Source organism: Mesoplodon bidens, assembly GCF_964165515.1.
Source record: "Mesoplodon bidens genome assembly, chromosome: 11".
Lineage (NCBI taxonomy): Eukaryota > Metazoa > Chordata > Mammalia > Artiodactyla > Ziphiidae > Mesoplodon > Mesoplodon bidens.
Window position 1 is genome coordinate 56,702,083 of NC_138167.1, and position 21,688 is coordinate 56,723,770.

Genomic DNA, 21,688 nt, shown 5'->3' on the forward strand with positions numbered 1-21,688 from the left:
CTAGGTCTGAAGTGGGTCTCTTGTAGACAGCATGTATATGGTTCTTGTTTTTGTATCCATTCAGCAAGGCTGTGTCTTTTGGTTGGAGCATTTAATCCATTCACGTTTAAGGTAATTATCTAATGTATGTCCCTATGACCATTTTCGAAATTGTTTTGGGTTTGTTTTTATAGGTTTTTTCGTCTCTTGTGTTTCCCATTTAGAGAAATTCCTTTAGCATTTGTTGTAGAGCTGGTTTGGTGGTGCTGAGTTCTCTTAGCTTTTGCTTGTCTGTAAAGCTTTTGCTTTCTCTGTCAAATCTGAATGAGATGCCGGGTAGAGTAATCTTGGTTGTAGGTTCTTCCCTTTCCTCACTTTAAGTATATCATGCCACTCCCTTCTGGCTTGTAGAGTTTTTGCTGAGAAATCAGCTATTAACCTTATGGGAGTTCCCTTGTATGTTATTTGTCATTTTTCCCTTGCTGGTTTCAATACTTTTTCTTTGCCTTTAATTTTTGCAAGTTTGATTACTATGTGTCTTGGCATGTTTCTCCTTGGGTTTATCCTGTATGGGGCTCTCTCCACTTCCTGGACTTGGGTGGCTATTTCAGTTCCCATGTTAAGGAAGTTTTCGACTATAATCTCTTCAAATCTTTTCTCGGATCCTTTCTCTCTGTCTCTTCTCCTTCTGGTACCCCTATAAAGCGAATGTTGTTGCCTTTAATATTGTCCCAGAGGTCTCTTAGGCTGTCTTCATTCTTTTTTCTTTATTCTGTTCCACAACAGTGAATTCCACCATTCTGTCTTCCAGGTCACTTATCCATTCTTCTGCCTCAGTTATTCTGCTATTGATTCCTTCTAGTGTAGTTTTCATTTCAGTTATTATATTGTTCATCTATGTTTGTTTGTCCTTTGATTCTTCTAGGTCTTTGTTAAACATTTCTTGAATCGTCTCAATTTTTGCCTCCATTGTTTTTCCGAGGTTCTGGATCATCTTCACTATCATTATTCTGAATTCTTTTTGTGGAAGGTTGCCTATCTCCACTTCATTTAATTGTTTTTCTGGAGTTTTATCTTGTTCCTTCATCTGGTACATAGCCCTCTGCCTTTTCATCTTGTCTATCTTTCTGTGAATATGTTTTTTTTTCCCCCCACAGGCTGCAGGATTGTAGTTCTTCTTACTTCTGCCGTCTGCCATCTGGTGGATGAGGCTCTCTAAGAGGCTTCTGCAAGTTCCCTGATGGGAGGGTCTGGTGGTGGGTAGAGCTGACTGTTGTTCTGGTGGGCAGAGCTCAGTGAAACTTTAATCCGCTTGACTGCTGATGGGTGGGGCTGGGTTCCTTCCCTGTTGGTTGTTTGGCCTGAGGAAACCCAACACTGGAGCCTACTTGGGCTCTTTGGCGGGACTAATGGCAGACTCTGGGAGGGCTCACACCAAAGGGTACTTCCCAGAACTTCTGCCGACAGTGTCCTTTTCCCCACAGTGAGCCACAGCCACCCCCTCCCCCCACCCCGCAGGAGACCCTCCAACACTAGCAGGTAGGTCTGGTTCAGTCTCCCCTGGGGTCACTTCTCCTTCCCCTAGGTCCCGATGCACACACTACTTTGTGTGTGCCCTTCATGAGTGGAGTCTCTGTTTCCCCCAGTTCTGTCGAAGTTCTGCAATCAAATCCCATTAGCCTTAAAAGTCTGATTCTCTAGGAACTCCTCCTCCTGTTTCCAGACCCCCTGGTTGGGAAGCCTGACATGGGTCTCAGAACCTTCACTCCAGTGGGTGGACTACTGTGGTATAAGTGTTCTCCAGTCTGTTAGTCACCCACCTAGCAGTTATGGGATTTGATTTTACTGTGATTGTGCCCCTCCTACCATCTCATTGTGGCTTCTCCTTTGTTTTTGGACGTGGGGTATCTTTTGTTTAGTTCCAGTGTCTTCCTGTTGATGATTGTCCAGCAGCTAGTTCTGTTTCTTTCTTGAATGTTTTGAAGAAATATGTTTCTTCCCGTCAACCATCATTGTAATTAAAGATCCACTTGGGGGGATTTCTTTTTGTGGACCTGTGTTACATATTATTTATGCAGTGCCTGATCTTCTAGGAAAATAATTCAGCAAGGCTACAAATGGTCTAGCAAGTTCCTCTAGCATGTCAGGATTTCTCTTCTAGAATAGAAGGTAAAGGATTAAAGTAGTGCAGATTCTTAATGTGTGTCTACTAACTGGAATGAACTAGGAGAGAATCAAAGAAGGGATAGAAATTTCAGCCACTTATTTGTGGTGACAAAGTACCCTAACTTTTAAGAAATAGAAGGGACGAAATTAGTAAGATATAATTAACATTAAGTTATCAAGTTGAATACTAACTTATATGTATCGTCCAATATAATGGTCATCTACTGACAAATGAGATAAAGAAAGACAAAAGATCTGTTCAGGGAACAGATTTATTGGTGTCCTGTAAGAAGAACAAAGGTGTTAACAAGGTGCCAAGAGTGCTAGTTACAGATAGCTGTACGTGAAAGAGCCACACAAAGTGGGAATCAGGTCAGATTATTGAGTAAACTAGAAAACTACCACAATCATGTGGGGATGAGATCAGAATAACTCAAGCAAAAAAAGAAGAGACAGTTTACAAAGACATTTAGGTAATGGAAAATTTTGTCATGTTTATGAAATTGTAGATTAAGGACAGCGGTGTTTTCTAACAGGGCAAGAGATTAGCAATGACCAACTGCAAAAAGGAAGATATTTTGTGTCTTATTCTTTTTTTGTTTGCAGGGAAAAATAAAAATAACTTGACCAATCCCCTAGCAAAAGAAAGGCTATGTCTTGTGATGCTTTTAATAAAACAGGAAACAGAGAGATAGGAGAGATGAGGGTGTATGAAAAAGTCTGGGAAAACAAACAAAACTGCATGTGTTTAAATTAGAAATGTAGGTTGGATTGCATGAATCTTTGTACTTAGGTTAATGAATGATATTAGTGCTACTTTTCTAATTAAAAAAAATTATGGGTGTCTGCACAAGTCCTGGGAGGTTATAAATTGTATTTATATGCATTTATTTATTTTCCTTAAAGGAACATCACTTCAGTAACTACAAGTCATTGATTAGTTATTAGTCAAAATTCTCGTCACTAGCGTTTAATCAAATTTAGTATAGTATGAGGGCAAAATATGCCATAACAATTTAATTCTGCTTTTTAAAAGAACCTGTTACTCAGGAACTTGGTTCTTTTCCATTCTGAATGAAATTTCCTTACTGGCTATATGGAGATAGTAAAAATGATAAAATTGTTGAAAGAATAAAAATTCCCATTTTTGGCTTCTATTGTACTCTGTGCTGATATGAATAGCAGGGTAATGAGGCTTGATTATTTATTACTATAAAAGGGTTAACTTTGGGATTATAACTTTTCATTGCAAATGGAGGTATAACATTATTCAGCTTGATTATCTCTGCATAGCAATGTGTATATATATTTGTATGTATATGTACCCATATATCTAAGTAATGTTCAGTGTTGTATTATACTTCTATTTCTGACATAACAGTTTTACATTTAATTGTTCTAAAGACTCCACATACCCAGAGGGTATTTTGAAAGATATGACAATAGTTTGGAAAGACAAAGAGTAAATCATGATTATTTAACATGCTGGAAGGCCCAGATGGATTTAAGATATTAACATGCCTTATGAAGGAACCGACTTGGAGAATTTTCAAGTGGTGGTATAACAGCAACAACAATGACAACACTTTATACCTATATTGGCTTTCATTGCCACACATTATCTGATTTATTCAAGATGCTGTGATGTGGATGTAGTGACTGTTACCATTTGATAGATAAGGAAACAGGCTAAGAGAGTGACTTGCCAAAGGTCACAGTATGTGTTAAGACCTGTGCAGAGTCTGAGATTTTACCCTATTTACAAGTTAACAAGCTAGTCTTTCACTGTTTCATGTGTAGTGGCAGAGGACACAGGACTCCTGAGTTGGAGGCAAAGGACTTTTATTACTCACAGTACAGTAAGCATCATGAGTCTCATGTTGATTTGAACTGCTTCCCCATCCCTGCCCCCTTAATCCAAAGTAGGCAATGCAGGTAGAACTATTACATGGTTGCTGTGCAAGCAGTGGCATATCAAGAAACATCAACCTTCTCATCACATGGAAAAATATATATTTTTTATTTCTTTAATATCTATTGATATATCTTTAGTATCTATATGAGATGATGGAAGTTCACTGAACTATTGTGGTTATCATTTCATGATATATGTAAGTCAAATCATTATACTGTACAACTTAAACTTCTATACAGTGCTGTATGTCAATTATATCTCAATGAAACTCGAAGGAAAAAAAAAAGAAACACTGGACTTGGGGATTCATTGTTTTTATTGTTTATTCACTGTTTCCATTGCTTTGCTGAAGCAAGCCAGCTCTTGGACAGGTGGAAGACATTATCCCTAAAGGTTGCTTGCTGCAAATGCAACCTTGAGAAGTGATCCATGAAAAGAGTAGTCAGGGTTTTGCATTCTTGGCATACTCAGCAAGGATGTACGGGATGCTCAGGTCTCATGGTGGGATGCTTCTTCCAATAATATGTGGCAGAATTAGACCTTAAATATAGTTTTACTGTATCATGACTTAAATTCTAGCTGAAAAGGAAGCCCTTTTCCCCCAGATATACTTATCTTATTTTTCTGTCTTCTCCAGGACATCTTGCAACTAGTCCTCGTAGCTTATTTGGTATACTCAGTTACTAAATCCAGTTATGGTTATTATGAAGGCAGAGAACAGATAACAGGGCCCAGTTTAAGGAAACTTACTGGTCTTAGTCTCAGACTCTCCTCTAGTCTTCACTAGATACTGCCACTGCAAAGAGCCATAATAATGTTTTCATAAAGGAAGTTCCTTGTCCCTATGGCCACAGTAACATTTGCTATAAAAACTGGAGAGAATAATAGGCACTATAAGGAAATGTGGATGAGTGGTGTAACGAATGGTGGATATAAGGTGTGACAGAAGAAAAAGGTTGTTTATTAATGCCTCTTTTAAGTCAGGGTTTGCTTTTCCTAAGGGAATAATTAAAATAGAGTTTGAAGTTCGAAAGAACTTAAGGAATATTAAATCCAGGCTCCTATATTCATTTTATAGAGTAGAAAATTAAGACATAAAATTGTTAAATGGTTGCTCAGGATCAAGTTTCTAGTAACAAAGTAAAGTGATGGGGCAAAAGTTAGATTATTGTGATAATCACATGTCCAGTATTGGATTGTTACTCCCCTTTAACTAGAGCAGTTTATAGGAGTCAGTCAGTAACATTTGTTGAATTACTTTTATGGGTGAATAAGATATATTCTCAGTCCTCAAATAATTCATTTACTAATGATCAATAAGAATTCAATTTGATATCTATTATTCTAAAATCTTGTACAAATTGCATAGATTAATTCAAGTTGGGGGGGGAAGGGACAGCTTTATAAATGTACAGATATTTGAGCTAGGTCTTGAAGAATTGCAATGAAGTTTCTATGCGAGAAGTGGAAGTCCAGCATTCCAAACAGAGAGAGAACCAAGTACATTGGCATGGTGAATGAAAGTATATAAGTTGATCAAGAAATGATCAGTGGGGCTTCCCTGGTGGCGCAGTGCTTGAGAGCCCGCCTGCCGATGCAGGGGACACGGCTTCGTGCCCCGGTCCGGGAGTATCCCACGTACCGCGGAGCAGCTGGGCCCCTGAGCCATGGCCGCTGGGCCTGCGCGTCCGGAGCCTGTGCTCCACAGCAGGAGAGGCCACAACAGTGAGAGGCCCGCCTACAGCAAAAAAAAAAAAGAAAGAAAGAAAGAAAGAAATGATCAGTGGTTTGATGTAGCTGAGTGTAGCTAGATTTGAGAGTGGAATTGCAGGCAGAATCAAAATTAGGAAAATCTTAGATACCATGCTAAATACTCGGGACATTTTTTGGGGGGAAACACTGACATTTTAAGGCAACTTGGTATATGAGGTATAAGAGGAAAAGATGAGTTCAGAAATCAGAATCAGTTAAAAAGGAATGTCACAAAAGCCAACTGCTGAGAAATACGGTATTTGAAGGGTAGCAGAAAATGCCATCCCATAATATGCCAATTTGACGTAAGCATTGTTTTGAGCTGAAGGCAATTAAAAGAAGCAGATATGAGCTGGGGGAAGATTGCGGAAGAGTAGGACATGGAGATCACCTTCCTCCCCACAGATACATCAGAAATTCATCTACACGTGGAACAACTCCTCCAGAACACCTACTAAATGCTGACAGAAGACCTCAGACCCCCCAAAAGAGCTGGGTGGATGAAAGGCTCTTGGTGCTGCAGCCAGGACTCAGTGCTGTGCCTCTGACGTGGGAGAGCCAACTTCAGGACACTGTTCCTCAAGAGACCTCCCAGCTCCACATAATATCAAACGGCGAGAATCTCCCAGAGATCTCCATCTCAACACCAGCACCCAGCTTCACTCAACGACCAGCAACCTACAGTGCTGGCCACCCTATGCCAAGCAACTAGCAAGACAGGAACACAACCCAGCCCATTAGCAGAGAGGATGCCTAAAAATATAATAAGGCCACAGACACCCCAAAACACACCATAAGACGTGGACCTGTCCACCAGAAAGACAAGATCGAGCCTCATCCACCAGAACACAGGCACTAGTCCTCTCCACCAGGAAGCCTACACAAACCACTGAACCAACCTTAGCCACTGGGGACAGACACCAAAAACAACAGGAACGACGAACCTGCAGCCTGCAAAAAGGAGACCCCAAACACAGTAAGATAAGCAAAATGAGAAGACAGAAAAACACACAGCAGGTGAAGGAGCAAGATAAAAACCCACCAGACCTAACAAATGAAGAGGAAATAGGCAGTCTACCTGAAAAAGAATTCAGAATAATGATAGTAAAGATGATCCAAAATCTTGGAAATAGAATAGACAAAATGCAAGAAACAGTTAACAAGGACCTAGAAGAACTAAAGATGAATCAAGCAGTGACTAAAAACACAATAAATGAAATGAATAATACTCTAGATGGGACCAATAGCAGAATAACAGAAGCAGAAGAATGGATAAGTGATGTGGAAGATAGAATAGTGGAAATAACTGCGGCAGAGCAGAATAAAGAAAAAAGAATGAAAAGAACTGAGGACAGTCTCAGAGACCTCTGGGACAATATTAAACGCACCAACATTCGAATTATAGGGGTTCCAGAAGAAGAAGAGAAAAAGAAAGGGACTGAGAAAATATTTGAAGAGATTATAGTTGAAAACTTCCCTAATATGGGAAAGGAAATAGTTAATCAATTCCAGGAGGCACAGAGAGTCCCATACAGAATAAATCCAAGGAGAAATACGCCAAGACACATATTAATCAAACTGTCAAAACTTAAACACAAAGAAAACATATTAAAAGCAGCAAGGGAAAAACAACAAATAACACACAAGGGAATCCCCACCAGGTAAACAGCTGATCTCTCAACAGAAACTCTACAGGCCAGAAAGGAGTGGCAGGACATATTTAAAGTGATGAAGGAGAAAAACCTGCAACGAAGATTACTCTAGCCAGCAAGGATCTCATTCAGATTTGATGGAGAAATTAAAACCTTTGCAGACAACAAAAGCTGAGAGAGTTCAGCACCACCAAACCAGCTTTACAACAAATACTAAAGGAATTTCTCTAGGCAAGAAACACAACAGAAGGAAAATACCTACAATAACGAACCCAAAACAGTTAAGGAAATGGGAATAGGAACATACATATCGATAATTAACTTAAATGTAAATGGAGTAAATGCTCCCACCAAAAGACACAGATTAGCTGAATGGATACAAAAACAAAACCCATATATATGCTGTCTACAAGAGACCCACTTCAGACCTAGAGACACATACAGATTGAAAGTAAGGGGGTTGAAAAAGATATTCCATGCAAATGGAAATCAAAAGAAAGCTGGAGTAGCAATTCTTATATCAGACAAAGTAGACTTTAAAATAAAGACTATTAGAAGAGACAAAGAAGGACACTACATAATGATCAAGGGATCGATCCAAGAAGAAGATATAACAATTGTAAATATTTATGAACCCAACATAGGAGCACCTCAATACATAAGGCAAATACTAACAGCCATAAAAGGGGAAATCGACAGTAACACACTCATGGTAGGGGACTTCAACACCCCACTTTCACCAATGGACAGATCATCCAAAATGAAAATAAATAAGGAAACACAAGCTTTAAATGATACATTAAACAAGATGGACTTAATATTTATAGGACATTCCATCCAAAAGCAACAGAATACACATTTTTCTCAAGTGCTCATGGAACATTCTCCAGGATAGATCATATCTTGGGTCACAAATCATGCCTTGGTAAATTTAAGAAAATTGAAATTGTATCAAGTAACTTTTCCGACCACAATGCTATGAGACTAGACATCAATTACAGGAAAAGATCTGTGAAAAATACAAACACATGGAGGCTAAACAATACACTACTTAATAACGAAGTGATCACTGAAGAAATGAAAGAGGAAATTAAAAAATACCTAGAAACAAATGACAATGGAGACACGATGACCCAAAACCTATGGGACGCAGCAAAAGCAGTTCTAAGAGGGAAGTTTATAGCAATACAATCCCACCTTAAGAAACAGGAAACATCTCAAATAAACAACCTCAGCTTACACCTAAAGCAATTAGAGAAAGAAGAACAAAAATCCCCCAAAGTTAGCAGAAGGAAAGAAATCATAAAGATCAGATCAGAAATAAATGAAAAAGAAATGAAGGAAACGATAGCAAAGATCAATAAAACTAAAAGGTGGTTCTTTGAGAAGATAAACAAAATTGATAAACCATTAGCCAGACTCATCAAGAAAATAAGGGAGAAGACTCAAATCAATAGAATTAGACATGAAAAAGGAGAAGTCACAACTGACACTGCAGAAATACAAAAGATCATGAGAGATTACTACAAGCAACTGTATGCCAATAAAATGGACAACCTGGAAGAAATGGACAAATTCTTAGAAATGCACAACGTGCCAAGACTGAATCAGGAAGAAATAGAAAATATGAATAGACCAATCACAAGCACTGAAATTGAAACTGTGATTAAAAATCTCCCAACAAACAAAAGCCCAGGACCAGATGGCTTCACAGGCGAATTCTATCAAACATTTAGAGAAGAGCTAACACCTATCCTTCTTAAAGTCTTCCAAAATAGAGCAGAGAGAGGAACACTCCCAAACTTATTCTACGAGGCCACCATCACCTTGATTCGAAAACCAGTCAAGGATGTCACAAAGAAAGAAAACTACAGGCCAATATCACTGATGAACATAGATGCAAAAATCCTCAACAAAATACTAGCAAACAGAATCCAACAGCACATTAAAAGGATCATACACCATGATCAAGTGGGGTTTATCCCAGGAATGCAAGGATTCTTCAATATACGCAAATCAATCAACGTGATACACCATATTACCAAATTGAAGGAGAAAAACCATATGATCATCTCAGTAGATGCAAAGAAAGCTTTTTACAAAATTCAACACCCATTTATGATAAAAAAACCCTGCAGAAAGTAGGCATAGAGGGAACTTTCCTCAACATAATAAAGGCCATATATGACAAACCCACAGCCAACATCGTCCTCAATGGTGAAAAACTGAAACCATTTCCACGAAGATCAGGAACAAGACAAGGCAGCCCACTCTCACCACTCTTATTCAACATAGTTTTGGAAGTTTTAGCCACAGCAATCAGAGAAGAAAAGGAAATAAAAGGAATCCAAATTGGAAAAGAAGAAGTAAAGCTGTCACTGTTTGCAGATGACATGATACTATACATAGAGAATCCTAAAGATGCTACCAGAAAACTACTAGAGCTAGTCAATGAATTTGGTAAAGTAGCAAGATATAAAATTAATGCACAGAAATCTCTGGCATTCCTGTACACTAATGATGAAAAATCTGAAAGTGAAATCAAGAGAACACTCCCATTTACCACTGCAACAAAAAGAATAAAATATCTAGGAATAAACCTACCTAAGGAGACAAAAGACCTGTATGCAGAAAATTATAAGACACTGATGAAAGAAATGAAAGATGATACAAATAGTTGGAGAGATATACCATGTTCCTGGATTGGAAGAATCAATATTGTGAAAATGACTCTACTACCCAAAGCAATCTACAGATTCAGTGCAATCCCTATCAAACTACCACTGGCATTTTTCACAGAACTAGAACAAAAAATTTCAAAATTTGTTTGGAAACACAAAAGACCCTGAATAGCCAAAGCAATCTTGATAACAAAAAACGGAGCTGGAGGAATCAGACTCCCTGACTTCAGACTATACTACAAAGCTACAGTCATCAAGACAGTGTGGTACTGGCACAAAAACAGAAAGATAGATCAATGGAACAGGATAGAAAGCCCAGAGATAAACCCACGCACATATGGTCAACTTATCTTTGATAAAGGAGGCAAGAATGTACAGTGGAGAAAGGACAGCCTCTTCAATAAGTGGTGCTGGGAAAACTGGACAGGGACATGTAAAAGTATGAGATTAGATCACTCCCTAACACCATACACAAAAATAAGCTCAAAATGTATTAAAGACCTAAATGTAAGGCCAGAAACTATCAAACTCTTAGAGGAAAACATAGGCAGAACAAACACTCTATGACTTAAACCACAGCAAGATCCTTTTGGTCCCACCTCCTAGAGAAATGGAAATAAAAACAAATAAACAAATGGGACCTAATGAAACTTCAAAGCTTTTGCACAGCAAAGGAAACCATAAACAAGACCAGAAGACAACCCTCAGAATGGGAGAAAATATTTGCAAATGAAGCAACTGACAAAGGATTAATCTCCAAAATTTATAAGCAGCTCATGCAGCTCAGTAGCAGAAAAACAAACAACCCAATCCAAAAATGGGCAGAAGACCTGAATAGACATTTCTCCACAGAAGATATACAAACTGCCAAGAAACACATGAAAGAATGCTCAACATCATTAATCATTAGAGAAATGCATATCAAAACTACAATGAGATATCATCTCACACCAGTCAGAATGGCCATCATCAAAAAATCTAGAAACAATAAATGCTGGAGAGGGTGTGGAGAAAAGGGAACACTCTTGCACTGCTGGTGGGAATGTGAATTGGTACAGCCACTATGGAGAACAGTATGGAGGTTCCTTAAAAAACTACAAATAGAACTACCATATGACCCAGCAATCCCACTACTAGGCATATACCCTGAGAAAACCATAATTCAGAAAGAGACATGTACCAAAATGTTCATTGCAGCTCTATTCACAATAGCCCAGAGATGGAAACAACCTAAGTGTCCATCATCAGATGAATGGATAAAGATGTGGCACATATATACAATGGAGTGCTACTCAGCCATAAAAAGAAACGAAATTGAGCTCTTTGTAATGAGGTGGATAGACCTAGAGTCTGTCATACAGAGTGAAGTAAGTCAGAAAGAGAAAGACAATTACCGTATGCTAACACATATATATGGAATTTAAGAAAAAAAATGTCATGAAGAACCTAGGGGTAAAACAGGAATAAAGACACAGACCTACTTGAGAATGGACTTGAGGATATGGGGAGGCGGAAGGGTAAGCTGTGACAAAGCGAGAGAGAGGCATGGACATATATACACTACCAAAGGTAAGGTAGATAGATAGTGGGAAGCAGCCACATAGCACAGGGAGATCAGCTCGGTGCTTTGTGACCGCCTGGAGGGGTGGGAGGGAGGGAGACACAAGAGGGAAGGAATATGGGAACAGATGTATATGTATGACTGATTCACTTTGTTATAAAGCAGAAACTAATAAAATATATATATATTAAAAAAAAAAAGATGCAGAGATTTGGCTAAGAGTCCATAGCTTTTATAAAGGTATTCTGCCTCTCTTCTCTACCAGAAAGGACAGAAGTTAATTACCAGAGACTGCATGAAAGTATCCTACACAGCAAACCTTATTTAATTAGCCCCTATCTTCCATTCATTCCTACATATATTTATATTCTCACAATTTGCTGTCCTAGAAACTCAAAGTCCTTTTTTTTTTGTGGTACGCGGGCCCCTCACTGTTGTGGCCTCTCCCGTTGCAGAGCACAGGCTCCGGACGCGCAGGCCCAGCGGCCATGGCTCATGGGCTCAGCCGCTGCACGGCATGTGGGATCCTCCCGGACCGGGTCACGAACCCGTGTCCCCTGCATGGGCAGGCGGACTCCCAACCACTGCGCCACCAGGGAAGTCCCCTTCTTCTTTTTGTTAAGATGCTATATAAATCCAAGTTGTAACCACTCTGTCATTTACTCATCACTGAATATTCCCATGTGTATTCCTGGTATTTGAGCTAATAGACTTCTATTTGTTTTTATTTCGTTAATCTGCCTTGTCAATCTAATTAACAAGGTCCCAAACAGGAGAATGTAGAAGGATAGAGGGAAGAAGTTTTTCCCTCCCCTACAAGTTGTAAATAGGATCAAATGTGTCAGGTAGGATGAAGACTGAGAAGGGTCCATTGTATTTGGAAATAAAAAGGTCATTGGTGCCTTCTGTCTAAGCAGATTCAATAGAGTGTGAGAACAGAAGCAAAATGGCTGCTTTTTGCTGATGGAAAGATTCAGAAAATGGATACAACATTTGTTCATGTCCTTTTATCTTAAATCTGAATAATTGACAGTTTGTATCGTATTCTGTTTCAAACCTTCAACCTTCTCAAACTAGTTATAACAAATTACATTTATTTCTGTATGACTCTTCTTGGCTTTTCCCTTTCAGATCCCACCCTATTGGTCAATGGCCCACAAAGGATAAAAGGTTACATACCTTATGCTAAGGAAAAAAGCACATTATCTAGTGGAACTGTCACTATTTTCCATAACAGCCTCATCCTACCTACATCCATTTCCATTGTAACGTTTTTAAAAAAAAAATCTCCATTAGCAAATTACTATTGTAGACAGAACCCACATTGTTATTGGCTTTTATAATATAATACTGCTGTGTAATATTAGAATATCTTATCTTGAATATTTATGACATAAGTTTTATGCATAATTGTTTTTCTTTAAGAAGTACTTTCAAATATATCTAGTTGTATGATTACACATTTTTAAAAGCCTGCAAGGCTTTGTTACTATTTCTTAGTGTTAACTGAAATGTTAACCTCATTATTTCTTAGTGTTGGGATTAGATCAGTATGTTTTTTGTTTGTTTGTTTTTTGTTTTCTTTTTTGCGGTACGCGGGCCTCTTACTTGTGGCCTCTCCCGTTGCGGAGCACAGGCTCCGGACGCGTAGGCTCAGCGGCCATGACTCACGGGCCTAGCCACTCCGCTGCACATGGGATCTTCCCGGACCAGGGTACGAACCCGTGTCCCCTGCATTGGCAGGCGGACTCTCAACCACTGCGCCACCAGGGAAGCCCTAGATGAGTATGTTTAATGTTCTTATTTTTATATAAAAATACTAAGAAAGAGGATATTTGTAAATTTTTAAAGTAATAAATGTCAGATTTTAGTTTTAGTCTTCTTTTTCTCAGGAGGTTGTTATATTTTGTCTATATATAACGTCAAATTATAGTTTTTAAATTGAAGTTTGTAACTATGTACATTTCAAACTCTTTACATCATTAAAGCAGGTTAATTGGCTTGGGTTAAGAATTCATCTGAGAATTCTTGATTTTAGTATAAATTTAAGGATTTGGAGAGTTTAAAATCTGAATTTTTGAAGGGGAATTGAGACTGTGAATATATCTCTAAACTTTGAAGTGTAGTCAGCTTCCAATTATCTGCATGTGCCAGAGACCATCCCCTCCTAGGTGGGAATTTCTTAGTCCTGCTGGGAAATTGCCCTTGCCTGCATCCAGTAGAAAAGGGTTCCACCCACCTTGTTGATTTTCAAAGCTACTTTGTCTCCCCACCCATGCAGATGGTGTGATTGCATATCACCCGTCTTTCAAATGCACTCCTCCTTAGAGGTTAGGAGATTAAGTTCTGAGTGACATTGGCATTCTAAAATTGGCTGTCATATCTGCAGTTCAAATAGTACTTATTCTTTATGTAGAAATTAAAAGTATTTTAATAGCCAAATAAATTAGCTTAGTATTTTAATAGCCCATGGTTATAATCGTTTACTTAAAATTAATGAGGCACTGATTTCAAACAGTTGTAATTTTCATTTAGATAGTTGCTTTTATGTTTTTCTTTATTATTACATGGAATTTATTAAACTTCACAGTGCAGCTATAAATCAGGGAGAGAGCAGAATCCTGGTGTAAATGAGGTAGCTTTCAGGAGACAGAACAGCCTGGGCTCAGATATGACTTTATGGTGGAATGCACAGAGTTAGATGAGAGCTTCTGAAAGGAGTGAAATCTAAACAGAGGTCGAAAACATGAGATGTTCAGGCTGGAAAAGGAGTTGCGAATTGAGAAGGAGGAGTGTCCAGGAGAAGAGAAAGCATATTTGAAGGCATAGAGGCTAGAGAGAGCACACTTTGTTAGTGAAACTTGTTAAAAATAAACCATCACCACCACCACCATCACTAACTAAAGGCCTTTGATGCAAAGATGGAGCATGGCAAGAGGAGATTGTAGAGCGATTTAAGGATTACTAAAGGGTTTTAGGCAAGGTAGTGATCAACTTCGTATTTTACAAGTATCACTGATATTGCAATCTGTGGAACAGATTGGTGGGGGCAAGATTTGATGCAGGCTGACTGGTGTTGAGACTTTTGCAATAATCCAAGTAAGAGATAATGGTGGCTTGATTAGGGTGGTTTTGATGAGGAAGGAAAGAAAATTATGCGCTATTTCCAAGATAATTAATAGTTCTTAGAGATAGATTAGGTGGATGGAATAGGGAAGAAGGAATAACTGAGGTTGACTCTCTTGTTTCTAGCTTGCCAACAGACAGGATGGTGATTCTTCCAAGGAGGATGGGGGATTTGGTCTTCTCCCCATGACTTTCCTGAGTAGGATGGATTTATGATTTTTATCCCCATGAATGGATGAAGTGAGAAAGGAGAAGGGAAGTTTGGGAAGAAGGGAATATTAACTTTGAGAAAGACCACTCATCAAGAAAATGTGGAGCCAGAAGGCCAAAGCTGCTTACTACTATGGGCTGTTTTTATAGTCCATGGATGTAGCTTCTTGTAAGAAACCCATTTGTTTTACTTGTTATAATATTTTATCTTTATAACAGTATATAAATATTATTTTCCTCCTCCCATTTTGTAATATAGTGTTCTTCTCTCAGTGTTAGATCTGAAAGGAACCTTGGAAATGATAGTTTCTGTCAACAGGTGAGGAAATTGGAACTCTGAGAGAAGACCACATGATATCTGTGGAGTGAGAGAAGTAGTAGCATCCAAGTCTCCTAAAGGCCACTTCATCACTCTTTCTGAAGTACCTAGCCAGCTCCACGTTGATTATTGCATTCCATTAAGACAAATAAATGAAGTTGAAGACTTTATGGAAGGAAAACATCATTATCACAGAAGGGAAAATTGCATAAATAAATATATTCTTTACTTAACAATTCTTTGCTAGTACAGAATGCTGTTTAAGATAACCAGGGTTACAGAAATTCAGTCACTTCTCAGTATTGCCTTTCCTATCCTTCCATTGACCTTCCACCCTGAAGAACTGGCATGGGTTAAAACTCGAGTGATCTGGACTTAGGCTTAGCTTTATCTCTAACAAATAGATGAACCTGTTCCACTTTTATAGATCTCTGTTTCTGTATCTCAGAAAATAAGATCCCTTTAAAATCCTTTCTATTTTCTCTCTGTATTGTTTTATATTTTCCATTACTGGTTGTCTTTGCTTTCTTCCCTAAACTGCTTCTCCTTCTCCATGGCAAATAGGAACCTCTAAAAAACCTAAGTACCGTTAAGTCAGTGATGTGTATGTCTAGGATGGCCCTGCTTATGGAGTGAGTACAATAGGGCCAGATTTTGCTTTGTTCTGTTAGTAACATATCACCATATTTACTTTCCTTCTTTGAAAAACAGGCCTTGAAATCAGGAAGATAAGGCAAAAGAAGAAGGCCCTAGAATCTGAAGTAGATGAGGGTTGGGTGTAGGGCAGGTATAGTGCTGTGGTCTTCCAAGTGGACAAAGGACACCCTAGGAGATGTAAATGATGATTCAGTGGTTTTGGAGAGAAAATATTAGAAGTTTTATTTGTTTTTATTTTTTATTTATTTTTTAATTTTTTTTGTTTTTTAAGAAGATGTTGGGGGTAGGGGTTTATTAATTAATTAATTTATTTTTGCTGTGTTGCGTCTTCGTTTCTGTGCGAGGGCTTTCTCTAGTTGTGGCAAGCGGGGGCCAATCTTCATTGCGGTGCGCGGGCCTCTCACTATCGCGGCCTCTCTTGTTGCGGAGCACAGGCTCCAGATGCATAGGCTCAGTAGTTGTGGCTCACCGGCCTAGTCACTCCGTGGCATGTGGGGTCCTCCCAGACCAGGGCTTGAACCCGTGTCCCCTGCATTAGCAGGCAGATTCTCAACCACTGTGCCACCAGGGAAGCCCCTGTTTTTATTTTTAATTTCTTTATTTTCACAATTCTCCTTTTTGTATGTCATAATATATGACAAATCAATATAGTACATGCATATATTTACAAATGAATATATATATTCATTCATATTGTATGTTGTGTGATTATGCTTAAACATGTTAAGCTAACAGAAGTTTATGGTCACATAAGTTTGGGAACCATTAGTGAAGAGTTTGCAAAAAAGGTGAGTCAAGGGTATCAAGATAAATACCATGTACTTAATTTCTCATTTTTGGATATCATTCTCTCTGGAAATAAAGAGAAGAAATCTAAAATAAAGATAACAACAAATAGCATTTTGGTAGTTTAATTTATTTAACTGAGTCTTTTATAGAGTTGAGGAAAGGTATTCACCCACAAAAATATTTAATTTTAAGATTAATTTTATTCTTGTTCATGAGTTTTTGGGGGGATTAAGTAACTCATATTGAAATTGACAGTATAATTTAACTTATTTAAACTTTTCAACTCAAGGGGTAAGTACTAGATTACATTAGTGATTTTAAAAGATTTGCTAGGAATTTCAAAATCCTACTTCTTCAGGTTTTTTTCCATTTATTTTGTCTTATTTTTAAAAACTTTTTCCTGATTTTTTTCCTCACAGAATAAGGCCACAGCTTGCCAAAGAAAGGATTGAAGGTTGCCATATTTGTACATCTGTCACACCAGGAGAACCTCAGGTCTTCCTAGGCAAAGATAAAGCTTTCACTTTTGATTATGTGTTTGACATTGACTCCCAGCAAGAGCAGATCTACACTCAGTGTATAGAAAAACTAATTGAAGGTTGTTTTGAAGGATATAATGCTACAGTTTTTGCTTATGGACAAGTAAGTACCAAATTATTTTCATAGAAGCTGTAACTTTTCAGAAGTGTCAATTCAATTGCACTTTCACTTCTGTCACTTGAGATTATGTTATTAAGATCAAGCATCCATTTTTCTCTGTTCTTTTATTCAGACTGGAGCTGGCAAAACATACACAATGGGAACAGGATTTGATGTTAACATCATTGAGGAAGAACAGGGTATTATTTCTCGTGCTGTTAAACACCTTTTCAAGAGTATCGAAGAAAAAAAACACACTTCCATTATAAATGGACTTCCTCCTCCAGATTTTAAAGTGAATGCCCAATTCTTAGAGGTAATAGTCTAATTGTGTCATTAGTTTCCTTTAAATCTTATTCTTAAGAACATAGCCCTATGATTTTATACTCCCGCTTCCATTTTAGTGCTTGACATATAGTGTTCAGTAAATGTTGACTAAATTAGCATTAGGTTATAGGTGATAACAACAAGAGATAATAGGTTGTAAGTATTCCTTACTTGTTGGCATTTAAGATTATAAACATTTGACCAGTGTCCACAGAGTAAAACAATTAATATTGTTTATTTCAGATTTTTTCTTTATCTGAGAATTACTGTTGTAATGTAGGCAGGCTCACAAAGTACTGGGAACACAGTGACTGAGACCAAAAGAGAGGGGGAGATTGTGAGGAATAATAGGATTGATGCTGTAGCACTAATCTGGTGGCAGAAGCTGGTATTCCTACAAGGATAGGCAGATGTTTTGATGCAATGTGCAAAGGTTGGGGCAGGTATGGATTTAGGGCAGTCTAGGCTGGTGGGAGGGACATACCAGTAAGAGGACATCTAGGATTTGAGCAATGTTACACTTGGGTGGACAGTGCCATTATAATTCTGTATACGTGGTCCAAAGAGTGTTCTAGTCTAATTGTAATCTCGATCACCAGAGCTAATCATTTTGATAATCGATGAAACATTTTATTCAGCATTATACAGCATAAAATAGAAAACTTAATTCAGATTAACATCAGCTATCTTACTGCTGGTTTTAATGGACATTCCAATTTAGTAAAAACCAAGAATATAATTATGTGTTTCTACCAAAAGAAAGGTAACTAGTGATGGAAAAAGGAAAGAAACAATGTCTTCAGTCTTCCCCTTCTCCCTCCAAATGTTATTAGGCATTGTGACTCTAAGCATATTGATAGAAAAATAGTTGTATGTATCCTCTTCTAAGGTGGTAGCACAATCTTGTCAGCCTCTATTGATACAGAAACTATATTGCTGACCCTGCAAAAATACTATTTATTTTTAGGTACACTAAGAAAGGTTGTAGGGCAAAAGAAAATATATTTTTAGTTCAAGTAGTAAAAATTATTAAGAACTTCCCTAAGCTTAGGATTTGTTTACATTTGATACATTTTTTTTTAGTATTTGCTTGTATTTATATTTATTTATCTCTTGCAAAGGATTAGTGGATGATTTTAGCTAGTCTTTAACTCATTAGTCATGATTAGGTCTTTTACTGTTCTTACTCTTGTAAAGAAATCTGGTATTTGTTTGTATTTGTGATCATTTTTATGTTTTATTTTGAAGAAATATATGTATTTGGAAGAACTTTTAAGATATGTTTGAAAGATAACATGCAATATGTGTTATTACAGCCATGAGGCAATTTCTGCTAACATTAAACTTATAATATTTCTTTTTGTTAGCTGTATAACGAAGAGGTTCTTGACTTATTTGATACCACTCGTGATATTGATGCAAAAAATAAAAAATCAAATATAAAGATTCATGAAGATTCAGCCGGAGGAATTTATACCGTGGGCGTCACAACACGTACAGTGATTACAGAATCCGAGGTGACATTTATGTTATAGTTAAAATAGAGCATGTTTGGGGAATTCCCTAGTGGTCCAGGGGTTAGGGCTCCACACTTCCACTGCAGGGGGGCATGGGTTCCATGCCTTGTTGGGGAACTAAGATCCTGCAAGCCGCGCGGCATGGCCACAGGAAAAAAAATATAGCATTTTTGGCTTTATTTAATAGTCAGCTCTGCTGCTCATGATATGAAATTTGTATCCTTGAGTGTAACATGGAATTAAAATCTTCTTCATTTTTTTCCAGGATTTTATTATTAAAAATGTAACAGTTATGATAAAGTCAGTGCATTTATTGTAACATCAAAAGAATCTAAGGCATTGTATGTACAGTTTTCTTTCACACCTAGAAAAAGAGGGTTAGATAATTTTTTTTTTTTTTTGGGGGGGCTTAGATAATTTTAAGTGAAGGATGAGGCCACAGTCCTTTTGTACTTTTTGCTGTAACATACGTAGGCCTGTATCATGGCTCCTAAAGAGAGACTTAAGAAAAGTTACAATGGGGAGTTCCCTGCGAGGCCAGTGGTTAGGCCTCCACACTTTCACTGCCATGGCGCTGGGTTCAATCCCTGGTCAGGGAACAAAGATCCTCAAGCCACGTGGAGTGGCCAAAAAAAAAAAGTTACAAAAAATAAGATACAGAAGAGCCTGAGTAATTCCAGTTATTGCTTAGTTTGTTCCGAAGTGTTCTACTGTAATAGTTTTGAAATAGAAGCTGCAAATGTCAGCAAATGGCAAACAGTGGAATCTCAGTATTTTCTCCTATTTAAAAAAAAAACAAAAAAACCCCACTATTATACTGAGAAGTTCAGCTCAAAAAGTGCCTGTAAATAAAATAATAAGAAAATCTATCTTTCACATCCTTTAATATGGTAGATTTTAACCAGAAGCTCAGATTTCTGATTATAGGGACCTAGTCTAAGTATTGTTCAAGTAAAACCCCTCTTTCTTTCCCTTTTCTAGATGATGCAGTGTTTGAAGCTGGGTGCTTTATCCCGGACCACTGCTAGTACCCAAATGAATGTTCAGAGCTCTCGTTCACATGCCATTTTTACCATTCACTTGTGTCAAACCAGAATGTGTCCCCAAATAGATGCTGTGAGTTATTGGTTCTAATTTTTTAAGCTTTCAGATTTCATTTCTGTAAAATCCATGAAAATATTCAAAGAGAACATTTGTGCCAAATTTAGTTTGTTTAATCATTCCTTTTCCAATTGAGATGTCCCTGATCTTGTTTAAGCTAAAGCTGGCCAACCATGTAAAATTAAAAATTGAATATATATGTCTGCAATAGCCAGAAAGTATGTTGTGGCCATATGGTAATGGATGTCATTACTTGGGACCCTTTGCTTTTGAGGGCTATATGCTACAAGTTTCTCTTCAACACAGGCAAAGCCTCAGTTGATAACAGTTAGGTTTTGACATCTTTGACCTAACTTTGTCTAAGCTTCTAATTGCAGCAGGCATTTTTGTACTTATATTTATTTGGCTACATGCTTATTCTTGGCTATATGTATACTGAGGGCAAGGTGGGATTGAAGGATATTTAGTGTCACATTAATAAAATATTTTCAATTATTTTCCTCAATTGCAGGAAAGTGCAACTGATAATAAGGTGATTTCTGAATCATCACAGATGAATGAATTTGAAACTCTGACTGCAAAGTTCCATTTTGTTGATCTGGCAGGATCAGAAAGACTGAAGCGTACTGGAGCTACAGGCGAGAGGGCAAAAGAAGGCATTTCCATCAACTGTGGACTTGTAAGACTAAGACTAAGGCTTTGTACTGAGAATATAACAGGGCTATTTTATTGTCCTTTTCCCTTTTGTAATACATAATACCCAAGTGGAAATCCTTCATGCACTGAGCTGAGAAATGAAAGTTGCTGTAAACTTAGGAGTAATGCATTGAATTTTGATCTCCTCAGGCTGTCAGCTTTTTTCTCCTTTTCACACTGCAAATTTTCTTCATGTGTAAAAATTCAGTTGGATTAAATTTTATGGTGTGTGCATAAAATAATCTATGCATGTATATAATAGAAATGATTTAAAAATTCTTCTCACAAACACTGTTTTAATATTAAACATTTTATGGGATGACTTTCAAAGTAGCTTTTTTGCTAACATTATGTGACAGACTTTATTTTGGAAATTACAATCAAATGTTTTTTTAGTAATGATTGTTTCAAAGTGAGAACTTTTCTAGATTGTATTAGGAATTAACTTTAATACCATACCATCTAGTGGTGTTTTTGATTGGAAAACACCTTGTGTTTGAGTTAACCTAAAGCTTCTATTATATGGAAGAAAACGTTTTAGAACCAAATTTTTATGTAATAAATCTTTTCTTCCTATTGATTTCATTAAAAAGTTGGTTCT

At 37.6% G+C, this 21,688-nt stretch overlaps 1 protein-coding gene across 4 annotated transcripts in view; it reads left to right on the forward strand.

Moving 5' to 3' along the window:
* The window catches only part of KIF21A (kinesin family member 21A), a 166,409-nt gene that overhangs the window by 71,063 nt on the left and 73,658 nt on the right, over positions 1–21,688 (forward strand). For all 4 annotated transcript variants that reach the window (XM_081250315.1, XM_081250316.1, XM_081250318.1 and 1 more), the window contains exons 2-6: positions 17,227–17,449; positions 17,580–17,762; positions 19,141–19,290; positions 20,272–20,406; positions 20,903–21,070. In XM_081250315.1, coding sequence (XP_081106441.1) covers positions 17,227–17,449; positions 17,580–17,762; positions 19,141–19,290; positions 20,272–20,406; positions 20,903–21,070 — 859 coding nt within the window. The remainder of the gene's footprint in view (positions 1–17,226; positions 17,450–17,579; positions 17,763–19,140; positions 19,291–20,271; positions 20,407–20,902; positions 21,071–21,688) is intronic.